The sequence below is a fragment of the Danio rerio genome, chromosome 7 (assembly GCF_049306965.1).
Source record: "Danio rerio strain Tuebingen ecotype United States chromosome 7, GRCz12tu, whole genome shotgun sequence".
Taxonomy (NCBI): domain Eukaryota; kingdom Metazoa; phylum Chordata; class Actinopteri; order Cypriniformes; family Danionidae; genus Danio; species Danio rerio.
In genome coordinates, this window is record NC_133182.1 from 43,692,257 (window position 1) to 43,710,713 (window position 18,457).

Sequence of the window (18,457 nt, forward strand, 5' to 3'; positions counted from 1 at the left end):
ATACATATACTAGAAAATTGCCTTAAAACACATACATTTTTAGATATGATGAAACTAAACAGCCCTTTAGTCGAAAAATAATTAAAAACGTTCTTTGTAGTTTTATGTTAATTCAACTACTGTTTAGTTTTACCTAAAAAAATAAGTGGCTTAAAGCAATGGGTCTCCACACAATTTTCTAGTAGTCAACTATTTGAGTGTAAAAAATATTAATAATGATTGAAAAAATATATATTTTAGCTCATGGCATACATCGTTATACCTAAAGTTGTTTTAATTCAAATTTCTTAGATTAAATATAGATACCAATGTTTTTGTTCAATTACTCCATTTGTTCAGTTTGTTTCTTGTTCACTTTTTTGATGGTCTGTTTATTGAATTTAAGTTACATTGCATCTACATGCCAACTAATTCTCATTAAATTATAAGTAGACTGTTAGGTTGGGGTTAGGGTTAGTGTTGACATACATGTTAAGTTGACATGTATTTACAAAGTTTGTTATAGTAAGTTAAATGTCAGTTAAAGGAGCAGTATCAACAAATATTAAGCAGACAGTCTACGAATACTCAAATGAGCCATCAAAATGAAGTGTTATCTTCTATTGGAATGTTTAAACATAATGTACTTTACAGAGCTTATTCTAGACAGTTGTCAAAGGGACAATGTGCAAGGAAACAGGATTGGCTCTTTGCACTTACATCACTGGTGGATCCAGTGCACATTTTCTATGTCTGCTTGTCACTGTGAGCATAATTTTATACTTTTGTCTCAAACAGCCCATACAGTTTTCCTTTATTAAACATATCAAAATATGTAACAGTTAGCAAGAAAACTACATATTAAATTAGTTTTGACACGTTAGTATTAAGTAAACTTAAAAATTATTTATTTTTTTTTTAAACAAAAGAAAATAAGCTTTTTTCGGACAACAAGTTTCCATATATTTTTTTTAAGTTGAATCAATCTCTATGGGTTTACAGCGTAGGAGGCTAAAAATAGCCAAAAAAATGGCCAAAACTTATTCAAACTCATGTAGTTATACAAAAACTAATAATTTACAGAGCTAATATAAAAACAAAAAATCCTATCTTGAATGGATTTCTAAGTTTACCTTGGAAAAACGGACAAACTCCACTGCATAATGGATTACTGTTGGCTGTAGGCCAGTGATAGGATTATGTTCAATAAAATGGATTCAAAAACATTCTTCTAAAGCCACTTTTAGTGATGTCTATTCAATATTTTTGTTCTCTGCCAACTAAAAAAAGGTTTTCTCAGCTAAAAATGATGATAGATGCGGTCCATCTGCTTAATTAATCAGCATCTTGTGTAATCAATTTGTTTCAATATCTAAATTGACAGCCATAGTATTATGCCAACTGGGAGAATCGTTTTCATTTGCACCGTGAAGACAAAAGACAGGGTATAGGGGTCAGGGTCTGCAGTGCAGTCAGTTTCAGAAAAGTTACACCCACAAGTATTTCTAAAACAAATAGATGCGGTTAATCAGCATCTTGTGTAATCAATTTGTTTCAATATGAAAATTGACAGCCATTGTTGTATGCCAATGGGCTATATGCACATCGTTATTCAGCCAATGATGAACTTCCAATTTCCAATAAGATTGATTTTACAGCATAGATGTTGTAATGTAATACAAATACAATCAGTTAAGCAGATTTAAGCGTCTATTTGATTGTTAAAGCGAAAAAAGTGACGAAAAACCGTTTAAACCCAGATGCCGTCATCAGCAGCAGATACTAGCTAGTGCAGGAACTCCAATGAAAATACTGAGGTAAAATTATTTTTCACATTTTAAAGACATGGAGCAGGAAAATATATGATTTAATGCAGTGCTTCTTGTTTGGTCTGATGCCCACTTTATATCGTGTATCAGCCAGGCAGTGTAAAACAGTTTTAAAAAAAAAAAAACAGATCTTAAATCATGTGATTTTGTATGGAACGACAATTAGCAGAAGCCCTGTGGCTGGCTGGCTGGAATTAAAAGTCTGTGTGCATATACCCCACTAGGAGAATCATTTTCATTGAAACCTTGAAGAAAAAGACAGGGTACAGGGGTCAGGATCTGCAGTGCACTCGGTTTAAGAAACACCCACAAGTATTTATAAAAATATATTTCACAAAGTAGGAAACAATACATGGATATCTTAGATTACAATACAGAGAGTAGCTAATTAAACATACAAGTGTATGAGCATTAAAGCACAGTAGAAAATATGATTTGCATGAAAGACTATTTTATATATACTGTCGGTTCAAAAGAATCGCCACATATCGCATTGATACAAACAGAATATGCACGTAGCTCCATTTCCAGATCCCCATGTGCAATAGCTCACGTGCATAGACAAAACCTAGCACTTCAAAGAAAAAAGCTAAGAGAATCAGCAATGACTCTATGTACATCTTTTTTTCTTTCTTTTTTTCTTCTTCTTTTTTTTTTTGCTCTATTAGCATACAGCAAAGGACATTACGCATGTCTGCCTCTGTATTTCTTTACTCGGTGGATTCTGATGTTTGACTTTAAAAAATGACAGGGGTCAAATATAAACATGAACTAGATGCTTTGAGCTATTGTGCTTAGAATGATCACTAAAATCACTGTATATAGTATGTGAATAGATATATACACACACAGTGTCAGTAAAATATTGACTTATCTTTCTCGGTCAAGAGCAAATCCTCTGTGGATTTCGTTCAGTTATTACCGAATTCTCACTATGTGAATTTCGGTACAGAAATTGAGTTCAGCTTTCAAAAAACAGTGGTGCAGCAGAATGAAACAAAGCTGAAGAGGAAAAGCTCGCAAGTTTAAATTAAAGTGTTAATAAAAATAACAATTTCCCTAGAATAAATAAATATAAAATAAAAAGTACAAATATACTCAAACCTGCAGCACAAAACAGACGACTGGCAATGAATATTTATATATTTATATAAAACATACACAATAATGAAGAAACACCATCAATGTTCCAAAAAACATTGGAATACGACTGTATTTAATGCTCGCGTTTGTAAAACGAAGGCCTCAATTGTTTCTGCAATTCTCTTTTTGTCCTCGCACAGTCTACTCACCTTTGAGTGTGAATCACACTTAAAGCATATGGATACAAAGAGTTATATAAAGCAAGCCTCGAGGCTTTTCCAGTTACTCAAGAAATCTGGCCGCGTAGTATCAAAGGGTCAAACGTTATCTCAGCAGGCAGATCCTAAAGCCAATTTTCATTGCGCTCGCATTTGTTAAATCACACATACATTCATAAGTAATGTAGACAATATATTGCTATTTAGTTACCTTCTTTCTTTTTCTTTTTTTTCTAAAAAAAAAAAGGTCCTTTATCTGATTGGCTGAATGACGTCAAGAGTTGTCGGCGGGGAGCAGTGTCGTTTTGAGGCCTCTGCAGTCTTTTTTTCTCTTTCCACAATGGGGTGTCTGAAAGTCCCTTATCCATCCAGCCTTTTCAAGCGACTACCAAGAATCAAGATTCTGATGCCTCTGGCGGTCACAGTGAACAACAAATAGCCAAAATACTGCTAGACACTCAGTGACAGTAATCTAAACTCACACTCCACAAGATTCATTGACCTCCTACTATAGACACTGGTAAGTTCTGACAGTACGATGCACTCTGATGTGGTAGATGACTAATGCTATAAGGTCTCTCTAAGAAGTTTTTAAAAAAAGGCGCCCTCCCCCTGTTTGAGCAGTGTCTAACCTCCCCGTAGCGTAATACACAAGTTATGTGGACGAAAGCAAAGGGTCCTCGGTGCTTGGAGGTCAAGTCTCTTTATCGCTCTCGCCCACCGAATAGAGTTCGCCCAGTCTTCTGAAGCGCGGCCCCCACTCTCTAAGGTAGTCATAGTTCTGGTCTGAGTCCGAGGAAGCTGTTTCGAGGGAACTCAAGGAGCCTGCGATTGATCCCCTACCCTCGTAGCCATAGATTTGGATGGAGTCATATGGCGGAGCTGTAGGGTCGTTGTCCGCCTCATGCAGCCGAACGTTGATAAATTCATCGACGTCCACTCCGTTCGGACCCGAGTGCTGGCCCTGTCTTGGCATGAACTGCAGGTCAGGCTTGATGTCCTTCCTGGGCAGATAGCCGTTGATGCCATCTGGGTTCTGCAGGGTGGCAATGTCAAAGGCCTCGGTGTCCTCTTCCCCGCCTCCCTCGTCATCATAACGGATGATGTTCTCTCTCACGTCCTCGTCGTCTTTGATGATCAGCGGCTCGTTCTTGTGTCGCCTCAAAGTCACAAACAAGACCACGATGACTGAAAGGCACAAGAACAACCACTTAGGGATTTGTGCGACTTTGATTTTCCTATTCTTTTACCAAGTGCCTTTTTGATTTGATTTTTACATCCAAAGTGGATTTTAAATTAAAAAATTAGCAAGGACTCAAAAAATGACCTACCGAGTAGTAGAATTATACAAGCTAGAATAGCAATCAGAGCTCCCATGCTGAGACCAATAGGTAGAACAAAAGCCTCCACGTTACACGACTGCACAATGCCTTCCCTGCTGCAGCCGCACACCCGGATTGTTAACGTGTTGGTGCTGCTCATCGGAGGCTCTCCGTCGTCAGTCACGACGATGGGAAGGAGGTACGTCTCTTGTTTCTGTCGCCGAAAGGAATCGTGCTTGGCAAGAACGCTGATCGAGTTATCTGGGGAGAGATAAAGTTTGGCTGTGATGTATGAAAATGAAGACAATTCATGCAAGTAAATGGTAGGGAAACAACACGCTATTAAATTTACAACAAGATGACGTCTATTCCTCCGATAAACAAACAGATGGATACAAATAGCTTCATCTCTGCTGTCAATCTCCTGACTATGGGAGAAGAGGAAGAGTCTCAATGAGGCAGACAATTAAAAAAAAAAAAACCTAGCAAAAGGGCTTGAGCTTCCATTGGTGCATCTTTTCAAAAGTTGTAACTTCATTACCCCCTCACACTGCAAAGCATATGTTGGAGCTCTCCAGTGTCTCAAGGAGCTTCTTCAGATGATACTCTGTAAAAAGTCTCCCTAAAAGCCTTCAATTTTTATTTCCGAAATGAAAATACAGTCGGAGTACAGAGTTTAGATAATAGCACAGGATACAACACAATAACCAAGTTATGGGAAAAAAAAGCTTTATCACGTAATAGAGTCCTGGGAGCAACCGAGGCAATACTAATGTATGTTTGCATTTATTTATTACATCTGGTGAGGATGAAGAACAGGAAGTTCATCATTTAAAACTACGCAATGAAAGGACATCACTGAAACAAATATTGGTAAACTGAATAGGGTCGGAATTTAATTTCCGCTCATAAACATGCTAATGAAAAATGTAAATATGGCTTTCTTTTTGTTTCCCTGAGATCACAAAGCAATTATCTGCGAACGCAGTGAGCTGATTTATCAATGTAATTAAAGTTCCGCATTTTTTTCGTGTGTCATTATGTGTGAAAAACATTGTCCTGAACTAATGTATCTTATTTTGCCAAAGAATATTCGTTGATATGAAGCCCTTATTTATTTTTATGATTATCAGACTATATTTCCATGTGTCTACACATAGCTATGGCCAAATTAAATGTTTCTAGGTTTATATGCATTCGAGCATCTCATTTTAGTTACATTATAAAAGCTAATATCATTTTCTGACAGTATATAGGCACTATTATGTTGTGCTTGAGTCTTCAATCTGTTTTTTTTTTTTTTTTTTTTTTTTCAGGACGCTATACCCTGAAGCATGAATTTTAGGTCAGGATAGCTGAGGTGGTCCTGGCAGCTCCCAGCTCACATCGGCCTCTCCATGTCACCAGCCTCTGCAATTACAGCTATCATCACAAACAAACCTCCTCAGCTCAGCTCCGGAGCTCTGCTTCAGACAACCTGTCTGCTGTGTGCAGGTGGGGACCATCATAGACTGTGTGTGTGTGCCATCGTGATGTGCATATCTGGATCATTATTTCACATGATCTTTGGAACGAGTCTTCAGGATGGATAATCATGCAATTAAATGCTACCCCCCCAAAAAACATCATCAATGATTGTATGATAAGTTTTCTGGTCATGGAAAAACATGATTAATAGTGTTATGGGTGGAGGAGAATGTGATTAAATTTGAGTCAGTGAAATGGAGGCTTTACGTCAGAAAGTGTGCAGCCTTCACAGGGAGAAACAATGCAACTACATGCATTTCAAAATATGTTTATAACCTTTGTGATACACACAGTATATATATATATATATATATATATATATATATATATATATATATATATATATATATATATATATATACAGTATATATATATATATATATATATATATATATATATATATATATATATATATATATTTTTTTTTTTTTTATTTTTTTTTATAGTAAAAGTCAGTGCTGTACAGTTAAGCCAGTAATTGTCACTTTTTTTTCTCACAATTTTTACATTTTTCTTGCATTTTGGAATTCATCTCACTATTCAGAATTCTGATAAAAAATGAAATTTCAAGAGTTTACATTTAGCTAATGATTTAATATAAAGCATGTTTGGCATGCTGTCTCGGGAGAGAGCCCTAAGATTATCTAGCCCAGGGATCCCTCCCATTTGAAGGGCGAGAGGGGAGTTTGAGCTCAGGTAGATCTTGAGAACTCCTATGCTTATTTAGTGCTGATTAAGAACTCTTCAATGGTGCCAATTTGGTTTGGTCAATTCACTCATGTCGCATGTCTGGACTGTAGGAGGAAACTGGAGAACCCGTGGTAAACCCACACGAGCTTGGGAAGAACATGTAAACTCTGCACAGAAAAGTTTACTGGCCAAGAAAGGACTTAAACAAGTGACATTCTTGCTGTGAGGCAACAGTGCTAACCATTAGGCCACCGTGTCACACTGTCAAGGAAAAGGAAGGAGGAGCAGGGGTGGAATGGGGGATTCTTCAAGACAAAATAACTAAGGTAAGAAACGTTTAAGAAAACGTTTAAGAAAAGTTTTTTTTTACAGTGGGTTAGGAATAATCAGATTAATGAATCATGCGTTAGCAAATGCGGGACCGGCTGTGGTCAATCATAAGCACATGGTCTTCTCGAAATTAGTTTAGAAATAAACCTCACCTTTTGTGAAACATATCATTTTGAGATATAAACTGCATTAGCGAGGGGAAAAGATTCATTTATTCATTCATTCATTCATTTTCTTTTTAGCTTAGTCCTTTTATTAATCTGGGGTCACCACAGCGGAATGAACCGCCAACTTATCCAGCACATTTTCTTACGCAGCGGATGCCCTTCCAGCTGCAACCCATCTCCGGGAACATCCATACACACTCACCCACACTCATACACTTACGGAAAATTTAGTCTACCTAATTCACCTGTACTGCATGTCTTTGGACTGTGGGGGAATCCGGAGCACCCGGAGGAAACCCACGCGAATGCAGGGAGAACATGCAAACTCCACACCGAAACACCAACCTATCCAGAAAAGGCTCTAACCAGCTACCTTCTTGCTGTGAGGCGACAGCACTACCTACTGCACCACTGCGTGGCCCAGGTAAAAAAGATTATAGGTCACCATTCCGAGATTATATTTCAGTTCTGATTTATATTTTCTTTAGACTTTTTCTTTAGATTTTTTCTTTTTTTAATCAGACTGTTCATTGCATTTCTGAGTTTACATCTCACCATACTCAAATGACATGTTGTAATTCTGAGTATATTTCTTTTTATTTTCAAAGCTTTTATCTTCATATAATTTTTTTTTGTTTATATCCCACAACATTAAGAACATTTAATTTCAAAATAGTGAGAAACAGATTCACAATTCAGAGAAAAAAAATAGATGTTTGTTGAGATGTTTTTCTGGTAAATTTTTTATCTTGTCGTTGATTGATTGATCAATTCATTCTGTGGAGAAATCAAGCTTTTATTTATTGTAAATTCATAAATTGTAATGGAATTGTTTTTTAAATGTTGGCGTTAATAGGCCAGTCAGTTTATTGACATACAGTTGAAGTCAAAACCATTAGCCCTCCTTTGAATTTCTTAAATTGTTTTCAAATATTTCCCAAATTGTTGTTTAACAGAGCAAGGAATTTTTTTTTTGCAGTATTTTCTATAATATATTTTCTCTTGGAAAACAAAGTCTCAATAAATGGGTAAATATATATATATATATATATCTTAAGGTCAATATTATTAGCACCCTTAAGCGATATTTGTTTTTGATTGTCTACAGAAGAATCCATCATTCTAAAATTACTTGCCTAATTACCCCAACTTGCCTAATTAACCTTTAAATTAAAATTTTAAAATAATAAAATAAATATACAGTAAGAGGTTTTTTACTGTCATCATGGCAAAGATAAAACAAATTAGTTATTAAATAAATCAGGCGCAAATGAATTTGGAGAGATAATAATTATGACTTCAACAGTATATAGTTTAACTGTACTGCAGGCGTTTCAAGTTCGAGTTCTGACTTGTGGACTCTTCCTTACTATGCTCCTCTCTTGCTCTTGCTTTGTTTTATTTTATTTTTGTTCTATTTATTTTATTATTTATACCGAGACAATATACAATATGATATGTTGTGCCAGAGCTATAAAGCTAATTTACATCTGTAGTCCCTGGGCAGGTAACAAGTGTAACAATATTAAAACAATAAATAAAATAGTGCAATATACACTTACAATAAATACATCATAGTCAATAAAATGAAATCAAATCAGTTCAATCAATTCAATTCAATTACATTCTCCCTCCCTCGCTCGCTCTCTCTCTTTTAAACAACATGTTAGTTTCTCCTGTTTTATCAAAATGATAAAATAAATCTTAAAAAAAAAAAAAAAAACAACATAAAGGAGAATTGTAATGAAATGAACTTTTAACGCTGCTTTTAACGCACTACAACGCCATACTTTTTTTGTAAAATACTCTCACTTGCTATGAGGAAAAGCAATAGGATATAGCACAACTTTTTGGACATGCTGTCAAATCGCAGCACAAGTTTTGATGCCAAGCGCGATCAAACACACACACTCTCGCACACGCTCCAGCAGAAGAGATGAGAAAGCGGCCTTAGTGCAGCAGACGCCTCAGGCTGTGCATCAAAGCCTGGTGTCCTTACAGAGCTTTCTCCTGTCTCTGTGATGGAGTGGCCATCTTTAACCTGAACTCACTCAGGCTGACTCATAATACATGCTGCCTCTCAAGATATCACTGAGATTGTCACTAATGACATTCCGCCTGTCTGCTTCATCTTGCAATCCTCAAGGTCTGCCTTTGTCTTAGCAGTCGATTGTTCAGCGCTTTTCCTATCAGTATTGTTTCATCTTTCTCTTTTATTTTCTCCTTGAAACAGCTTTTTTTGTACTGATGTTCTCTGTGGGCTGATTGTTCACTGTAATAACAAATACATTTGTTGTAATGATTCAAATGAAGTTACAAGCTTTGTCTAGTTTATGCTAAGTCTAGCCAAAGGTTTAAGAGACAAACTGAAACAATCGTAAGGAAACATTTGGTGAAAAATCACAATAAATTTCTATTTACTAAGGTTAATGTATTTAGTAACATGAACAAACAATAAACAGTACATTTATTACAGCTTTTTTTCCCACTGTTGTTAAGCTTATAGTTATTAAAAAAAAAAAAAAGTTGTTCGTTGTTAGTTCATGTTAGCCCACAATTCATTAAATTAAGTAAACAAGCACAACTATGGATTTATTAATGCCTTATTAAATGTTAAACTGTACAAGAGGTGTTTATTCTTAGTTCACATTAATAAATACGTTAAATTACTACTAATATTAAAATTAACACTAATACTAACACTAAACAATCTGACTTTTATTTTTTTTTTTGCAGTTATTTATGCACTTATTTTTTTTCTTTAGTTTGTGTAGATTTGCTTTAAAAAAAATACCAGACAAAAATCTTTATTATTTATATCTTTTTAGTATTCCTAGACCCAGACATCATTTAAAATGAGCTGAAACAACACAGTTCTTGAGATTTCATTAGTACAACTTAATTTTTCTATGTTTAATTCACATGAATTTGTTAAAAGTGTTCAGTTAATTAATTTGTGTTGGGTAAACATGAATGAATTGTGTGAACCCTTCATTTTCTTTTTACAGTGTATAAAATTTCATATGTAACCTAATAACATTACATATTAATAATAAAACAAATAAAAAGTAATAAAGCACATTTAAGATGCCAAGTTTATTTTACAATAATCTTTTTTTTTTCAAAGATTGTTGCTATTTTGTCACCTTGGAATTATACGGTTCTATCTGCGTTCTGAAAGATTTTGAGATATTGAGCTTAAAAGTTCTTGCATTCCATATAGCGAACAGTATATGTGTAACATTTTTTTTAAAATAAAAAGTATTAAAATGTATAACAACTTATAAAAAACATCCCATAATGTAAATAAGATGTCATTTAGTAAAAATGTCAATAACTCAATTTTGACAAAAATGTCAGATAGAACCTTATAATTCTAAGGGGACGAATAGTCAACTACGGAACATGCCAAGAATGCATGAACTTAATGCAAACAATGCATTGTATTACCTGCAAATCAACAGTACATCACAGAAAAAAATGCAAGCAAATGCATTAATCTTATGCAAGTAATGTATCTCCACATTATTGATAAAGGATACTGTATGTTGAAAAAAATGTATCCATATGTCTGTATAAATTGTGTCTACACAATTCAGCTCAGAGTTCAAAATCCACTGAATCATTGCAGAGTTGTTGTTTTTGCATGTATAGACAAGTAAATACAATGATCTGTGCATCAGCCATGAATCAGGTGTGCGCTGCAAATATTGCTGAAGTGAAAGCCAGCTCACTGCATCTGTCTATGCGCTGCACATGCACTGCTTTCTGCTCCGCTAGCCAGTGGTGAAAAGATACAAAAAAATCATACTTAAGTAAAAGTACCATTACTTGCCTAAAAATGTAACGCAAGTTGAGTAAAAGTATCTGTTGTAAATATTACTCAAAGTATGAGTAAGAAGTAGCCTTTTCAAAAGTACTCAAGAGTAGTGAGTAGTGAGTATGCTATAAAACGCACATACATTTACATGTAATTTGTGGATGTGTGCAAACGTAACATTCTGCAACGTATTGAGTTATTTCCCAGAGTGCACACAATGGCATAAGTTGTCAATATAAGGTCTGATTTAGGTTGTGATGTCAGATGATCAAAATTCAATGTCTAGCCAGCGTCTAAGGACAACATTATTTTGATGTCCAATAACAACAAATGAAGTTGATATTTGGGTGATTTTCGGCTGTGTTAGAAAGTGACTAAAATCCAACGTCAAGCCAAAATCTTAAACCAACGTCACATTAATGCTAAACACTGACATTTACTCATCAGCTATTACAACCAAAATCCAACATCTGATAGACGCCATAGTGGTAACATCGACACAACATCAAGCTCTAACATCATTAGACATTGATATTTGGTTAATTTTAGGTTGGACATAGACATCAGCCTGACATTGAGTTCTGACGTCAACCATTTTGACGTGATTTTCATTTCCAGACAGAATGCAACGTCCCCACGACTTTATACAGTAAACATCCATCATTTTCTCATAAATGACATGCATCTAAACAGTCTCTGAGTCAATGCGTGTAAAGATTTTAGACATCTTCTTGAAACACTTTTATTGCTTCAAAACAGTTTGCTGCAATTATAAATCGCCCATGTCTTGATTTGGTTCAGTATGATGCAATTTAACTCTTCTATGTGTGATTGGATTGGACAGCAATCACAGGACTGAATTTTCTAATACCCATAGACCAGAAAAAATAAAGAAGTGACTGCAGTTTGAAGAAAGGTAGTGGAGTAAAAGTACCGATACTGCACTAAAAATCTACTCAAGGGAAAGTAAAAGTAGACATTTTTAAAACTACTTAGTAAATTACAATTTCTGAGAAAAACTACTCAATTGCAGTAATTTGAGTATTTGTAATTTACTTTACACCACTGCCACTAGCATGTGCTCTGTGAAAGAGGCATGACACCATGGTCTTTTTTAATTTCACTCACCTCCTTTTTTTCCAGGGTCTTTCAGAGCAATATTTAAAGGTAAATGTGATTTTGTATGTTTACTCGTATTTAACGTGGTGTCTTCTTCGTCTGGTTAAATGGTCAGTTACAGAGCAGCTTAAAGGTATATACTGCCACTTACAATATTGATTTGTGTAAAATGTAAAATCGGGGCTTAGCGAGGGTCATTTGCATCCACATTGCCTTTGATTCGGGTGAATCTGTGTCATAATAAAAAAAGCATCTCGACCCAGGATTTCCCGGAAATACGTCGTATTTCAGAAAAAAAAGTGAGATCTTCAAAATTTTGCCAAGTTTGCACAATTTTGTGATTAATTCAGCAATCACAAAATTCGCTAAATCCTGCAGGGACTGAACAATAACTATTATTATTATTATTATTATTATTATTATTATTAGTAGTAGTAGTATTAATATTAGTAGTAGTATAATTATTATAATACACTTCTAAGAACACATTTGTCTTAAGCATTATGAGCATAATATTTACACAATTATACGCTCAAGTGAATTTTATTTATTGATTTTTATTAGAAAAAAAATTCCATTATACTTAGATTAACCTGCAATAATAATCAATACCCTATAACTATGTATAGCGGCTGTGTCACTCCACTTGAAACACATTTTTTTCTTCAGATGCTCTTTCCACTTCACATTTTTCCTTATACTTTCATATTAACTCAAAAACACGACTGTCCCTCGGAAGGCAAAGCTCTTTTGATGTAACGTCTGATCCGTCTGGTTCAAAAATATCACGTTTCCTCTTTTTGGTGAGCAGCCAAAACAACAGCTCCTTCAACGGTCAGCCATAAGACCACATGCCAAATGGAACTAGATCAATACAGTCGTCCCTCAAGTCTTCGAAAGCATAGTGCATTGCTAGGTTGTGCAGAGAGAACAGCAGGAGCGCAGTGTGAAAAGGAAGGTCGGATAGGTTATGTGAAAAAAAGACGGAAAAAGTCAGTGTATTTAGCAAACAAATTTGGAACCATCTGCTGCACAGCCTCAGCTTTGAGTGTGTCACCCTACATCGAGCTGCATCGCTAAACCTCCGCTTGGATTCTGTTCATTTGCTTTCTTTCAAAATGCACTGGGGAGTACAAAATAGCTGATGTCCAGACAATTGTGCATCTGCTAACTTTTGGGTACACTAATTCCGCCAGATTTTCCCTTCAAATGCACGCCTCCGGACTGCACTCCACACACAGGCTTCACACTTGCAGATGCCACTCTCTCTGTTCATCTCATTCATACTAAATCTATTAAAGCAACATTTAAGCAAAAAAGATATACACAATCATTTTTTTTTTACATTCTCATAATACTAAATACTTTACACTACTGCTAATACTATTTGTGTATTGCCATCACATTTCTGCAAGACCAATTTGTGCATCTAGTTGTGCATTTAATTATCATTACATTCTTTTTTTAATCTTATAATTGTTTTACAGCAATGACTGACTAATACTACCATTTTTACCATATCTCAATTTATTGATTGTTATTAAAATGTCTTGTGGATTTTTCAGCACAACTGTCCTTTACAGTAAATCATAGATCTCAAACTCACTTCCTGGAGAGCTGTTGCTCTGCACATTTTTGCTCCAACCCTATCGAAAACAGCTGATCCAAATAACCAAGGTGTTTAAAGAGTCATGAACACCTTCATTAGATGAATCAGCTGTGTTTGATTAGGGTTGGAGCAAAAATGTGCAGAGCTGCGGCCCTCCAGGAATTGAGTGTGAGACCTATGCAGTAAATACATTCATAGCAGACAAAACAATTAAATATCATCATACACTCTCAGAAAAAAAGGTACAATACTGTAATGTTTAAGGTACAAATGGCTGTCACTGGGATAGCACCCTGAGAGATACCTTTTGTACCTCTATTTTAAAGTAAAAAAAAATAAAAATCATTGTGGGTGAAAAACTGTACCATAAATACCTATTGTGGACCTTTACAAGACCTCTAGATCAGTGGTCCTGGCCACAGACGGTACTGGCCTGTGGATCAATTGGTACTGGGCCGCACAAGAAATCATACATTTTTTTTTCGTTTTATTTCTGAGTCTGAACGACCTTTTATTTAGAAAAAAACTACTGTATTATTGCGGCTTATATATCTTTTCAGTTACTTGAGCACCAAAATTTAACCCACAAGCTAGCAAAATGAGTAAGAAACATCATTTTTGAAAAGTTTCTTTGCAAAGAGGAAAAGACCTAGTAAAGGACCCACAAACTGCCCAGGAATAAATCTGAAACCCATTTGTCAACAAATCAGGTAAATCCAGCATGTCTGTGTAAAATGATCAACTGCTGGAGATCGCAAATGAACGTAATCATTTACACATCACGTGCATATCTTTTCTGCGTGCAAGGTTGTTTTTTCTAATCGAGGAGCGATTCCGTTGAAAAAATCTTCAGAATGCCACAAGCGCACTGCAAGTCACGTGACTGACCGATCAGTTTCATATTTTGTATGAAATATGCACATTAATGCAAATAAAACTTGTATTAGAGTTGCAGCAATGTTTTGGCAGCTTGTCATCCTCTGAGAAAGCAATTGATGGTCGCCTAGCACCAAACTTTTCCCGCCAATACTGCCCCCCTCCTTCTCCTCCCCAGTCCGTGATAAAATTGTCAAGTGTTGACAGGTCCATGGTTAAAAAAAGGTCAGGGACCACTGCCCTACATGCAAAATTGTATCTCCATTTTAGTTTTTTTGTTTTCTGACAATGCATTAAAATGGACCCATTCATTTATGTTCTTTTCGACTTAGTCCCTATATTATTCTGGGGTTGCCACAGCAGAATGAACCCCCAACTTATCCAGCATATGCTTTATGCAGTGGATGCCCTTCCAACCGCAACCCATCACTGGGAAACCCATACACACTCACTCGCACACATACATACACTATGGACAATTTTGCATACCCTATACGGCATGTCTTTGGACTTGTGGGGGAAACCAGAGCACCCGGAGGAAACCTACACAAACATGGGGAGAACATGCAAACTCCACACAGTAATGCCAACTGACCCGGACGAGGCTCTAACCAGCGACTTTCTTGCTGTGAGGCGACAGCACTACTTACTGCACCACCGCGTCGCCTTAAAATGGACCCAATATGCCCTCTATTTACAAGAGAGATAATTAAAAATTTGTCTATGGTGTCCCTAGAATGTGTATGTGGCGTTTTAGCTCAAAACAATAAACAAATATAAAATAATGTTTTATAACTCTTTAAATCTTCCACCTTTAGGCTTTGATCTTAATTGTGCCGTTTTGTGGCTGTCACTTTAAATTCAAATGAGATTGTACACCCAGCCCTCTTTTCAAAAGGAGACTTTTTTCTGCTTAATAGGTACAACAATGGTACAAAAGTTGTCACTCAGGCAGTACCCTTTCCAAAAATATATTTTTGTACTTTTAGGTTGTAATATATACATTTAACAATCAACAAAGGCCCTTTAAGTAGTGATATATAACTTTTAGGTACCAATATTTATCCTTTATGTACTATCTTGCAATATTTTACATTGTACTATTTTTACGCTATACAAAAAAATAAAATGAATTAAGAGTTTAGATGCAAAAACCTCTAAAAACCATTTGATATTTTCTTATAAAATTAGCATTTGTCTCTGACTCTTATGTGTAGGCTCAGTAATTTTAATTTTATAGTGACAAATTAATTTTTTCATTGCCTTTCAAGTGAAATAACTGAACATAAATAATAAACATAAATAATAAAAATGCTCATTTTAGGTGAACATTTTCAACAGCATTTAGAGTTTTTTGCATCTGAACTCTTTAAATGTTTGTACTTTCAGATACCTTCATCTTTTCCTCTCTTTCTCATTTAATATTTATTTCCCTGCTCATACTTCTATCTTACCTAAATTGTTTTTGATGGTGAAATTGGGATTGTTTAGCATCTCCAGGCGGTAGTGGAAAGTGTGTCCCTGGGAAGGATTGTCTTTGTCCACAGCACTGATGGTCTGAATCACCTGTGGACACAGAAAGAGATCAGCCATCTATTACTCTACTTTTGACATCATACGGGTCCAGACACTGACAGCAGCAAACACGGCATGAAAAATCTGTCCCATTCACTCATAAAAGGAGAGACCCTAAGCTAAGGGGGCGCATGCTTTGGCAGCCCACTTTTCTGTGCCAAGTCCATCTATATATCTGCCACCCCTGTTCACGACAAGTTCTTTTTCTTCATGATTAACAGTGGCCTGGAAAGCAGGACCCGACGTCCTGGTTGTTCTTTTTCTCCTCTTGGATGGAAAATGGTCTGATGGTGACTGTTTTTGAGGACGGATGGGGAGGAAGTACAAACTGATTTTGGCTGCTTTCCGATCAACAGGGTCCCTATGCAGTCTTAACTCCTCCCTTTTCACTGTGCATGGGATATCTGTTAATACTCTTTCCATTCTTAACAAAATGCATTCATTTGCAACACCTCGTGTCATCACGCTGAAAGGAAACTATATTAGGAGATTGAGGTTTTATGACATATAGAGTTTTTCGGTATAATATGAAGTAATTTATTGTGCATTGCTATAATCATTAATAAATCCATGAGTATTTTTTAAAAATGAAAAATACATACAGTAATAATTTTATTTATATAAAATGTGATCCTGAATGACAAAACCCTAAGACATTAAGGGTAAATTTTCTGTAACTGATAAATGAAACTTTTTGGAAATCTGGAATTTGAGGGTTAACATATTAGTAAAATGTTAAAAATATTGAGAAAATTTCCTAAATGCTGCCTAAATTCTAGTAGGAGGTTTACAAAATATGTTCAAAGAACATGATATTTAGCTTATCCTACAGATTGTTTGCTAAAAAAAGAACTAAATCTAAATTTGAGCCACACAATGTACACTAACTGGCCACTTTATTAGGCACACCTGTCTAACTGCTCGTTTACGCAAACTTCTATTTAGTCAATTACATGGCAGCAACTCAGTGCATTTAGGCAAGTAGGCATGGTCAACACAATCTGCTGCAGTTGAAACTGATCAGCACAATGGGAAAGAAAGGTGATTTAAGTGACTGAATGTGGCATGATTGTTGGTGCCATACGGGGTGGTCGGAGTATTTCAGAAACTGCTGATCTACTGGGATGGACAACCATCTCTAGAGTTTACAGAGAATCGTCCAAAAAAGAGAAAATATCCAGTGAGCGGCAGTTCTGCGGGCGCAAATGCCTTGTTGATGCCAGAGGTCAGAGAAGAATGGCCAGACTAATTTGAGCTGAGAGAAGGCATGGATCCATCCTGCCTTGTATCAATGGTTCAGGCTGGTGGTGGAGGATACTTTCTTGGCACACTTTGGGTGCATTAGTACCAATCGAGTATTGTGTCAACGCCACATTTTAATGTACCAAAAACCTTTCCTAAAGATTTAGAATAAAGAAATAATACAAAAATATATACAAAAAATACAATACCTATTTAAAAATTATTACATCATATATCAAAGGAAATAATAGGAATCGGTTAAAGTTTTTAAATTAAAAAAAGAGTAGCCTACAATAATTTAATAAAGCAAATAACAAACTAGCCAGCACATTCATCTTTCTTCAGTCGGAATTTCGGACACCGAGTTTGGCACTAAAATGGCCAAACTCGGTGTCCCAAATTCTGTACCGACAGCTGACACAGGATTCCCTTTTCTGATGGGTTATTTTAACAATTTATTTTGGCATATCAGTCAAAAATGACCTCATGTATGATGGGACAAATTCTGGATCTGTCTGTGAAAGGGGGTTCTTTCAAACCACCCGAACCCCCCCTGGCTACAGGCCTGAGGTGTTTGTATCTAACTTTTATATAACACATGAAAATATTTATACACAGTTAGACCTGTATATAATCTTTATTGGTGCTGTCAAACAAATTATCACGTTCAAAAAAATTTTGTGCACATGGATGTATTGAATAAATGTTTATTTGCTGCTTTTTCTTCCGTTTCCTCCCTATAAGAGCAAAAACATTTTGAGGTCTATAAAAGCGGTTCGGCATTTCTCATTTTGGCTGATTTAAATAAATATAAACAACACATAACAGAAACATTTCGATGTTCTGATATCAATTCCTGCAGCCGATCTAAATTTCAAGTGTGACTTCATGTGAAAACACTCTATAGCCTGAATACTGTGTGAAGTCCATGTATAGTTAATTTATAGTTTTTTTGGCTACATTTTACATCCATAAATGTACATTTTCACAGAAACACCATACTTTCTATTTTCAGAAAGGACTTTGATCTATATGTGAACTCCTTAAAAGGCTCTAACAATTATATTGCAT

At 35.6% G+C, this 18,457-nt stretch overlaps 1 protein-coding gene across 16 annotated transcripts in view; it reads right to left on the reverse strand.

The window, feature by feature from the left end:
• Positions 1 to 2,121: 2,121 nt before the first annotated feature.
• Positions 2,122 to 18,457, reverse strand: part of cdh8 (cadherin 8) — a 288,795-nt gene continuing 272,459 nt past the window's right edge. For all 16 annotated transcript variants that reach the window (XM_073907200.1, XM_073907192.1, XM_073907199.1 and 13 more), the window contains 3 exons: positions 16,024 to 16,135; positions 4,441 to 4,692; positions 2,122 to 4,297 (listed from right to left, as the gene is read on the reverse strand). In XM_073907200.1, coding sequence (XP_073763301.1) covers positions 3,804 to 4,297; positions 4,441 to 4,692; positions 16,024 to 16,135 — 858 coding nt within the window. In that variant the 3' untranslated portion in view covers positions 2,122 to 3,803. The remainder of the gene's footprint in view (positions 4,298 to 4,440; positions 4,693 to 16,023; positions 16,136 to 18,457) is intronic.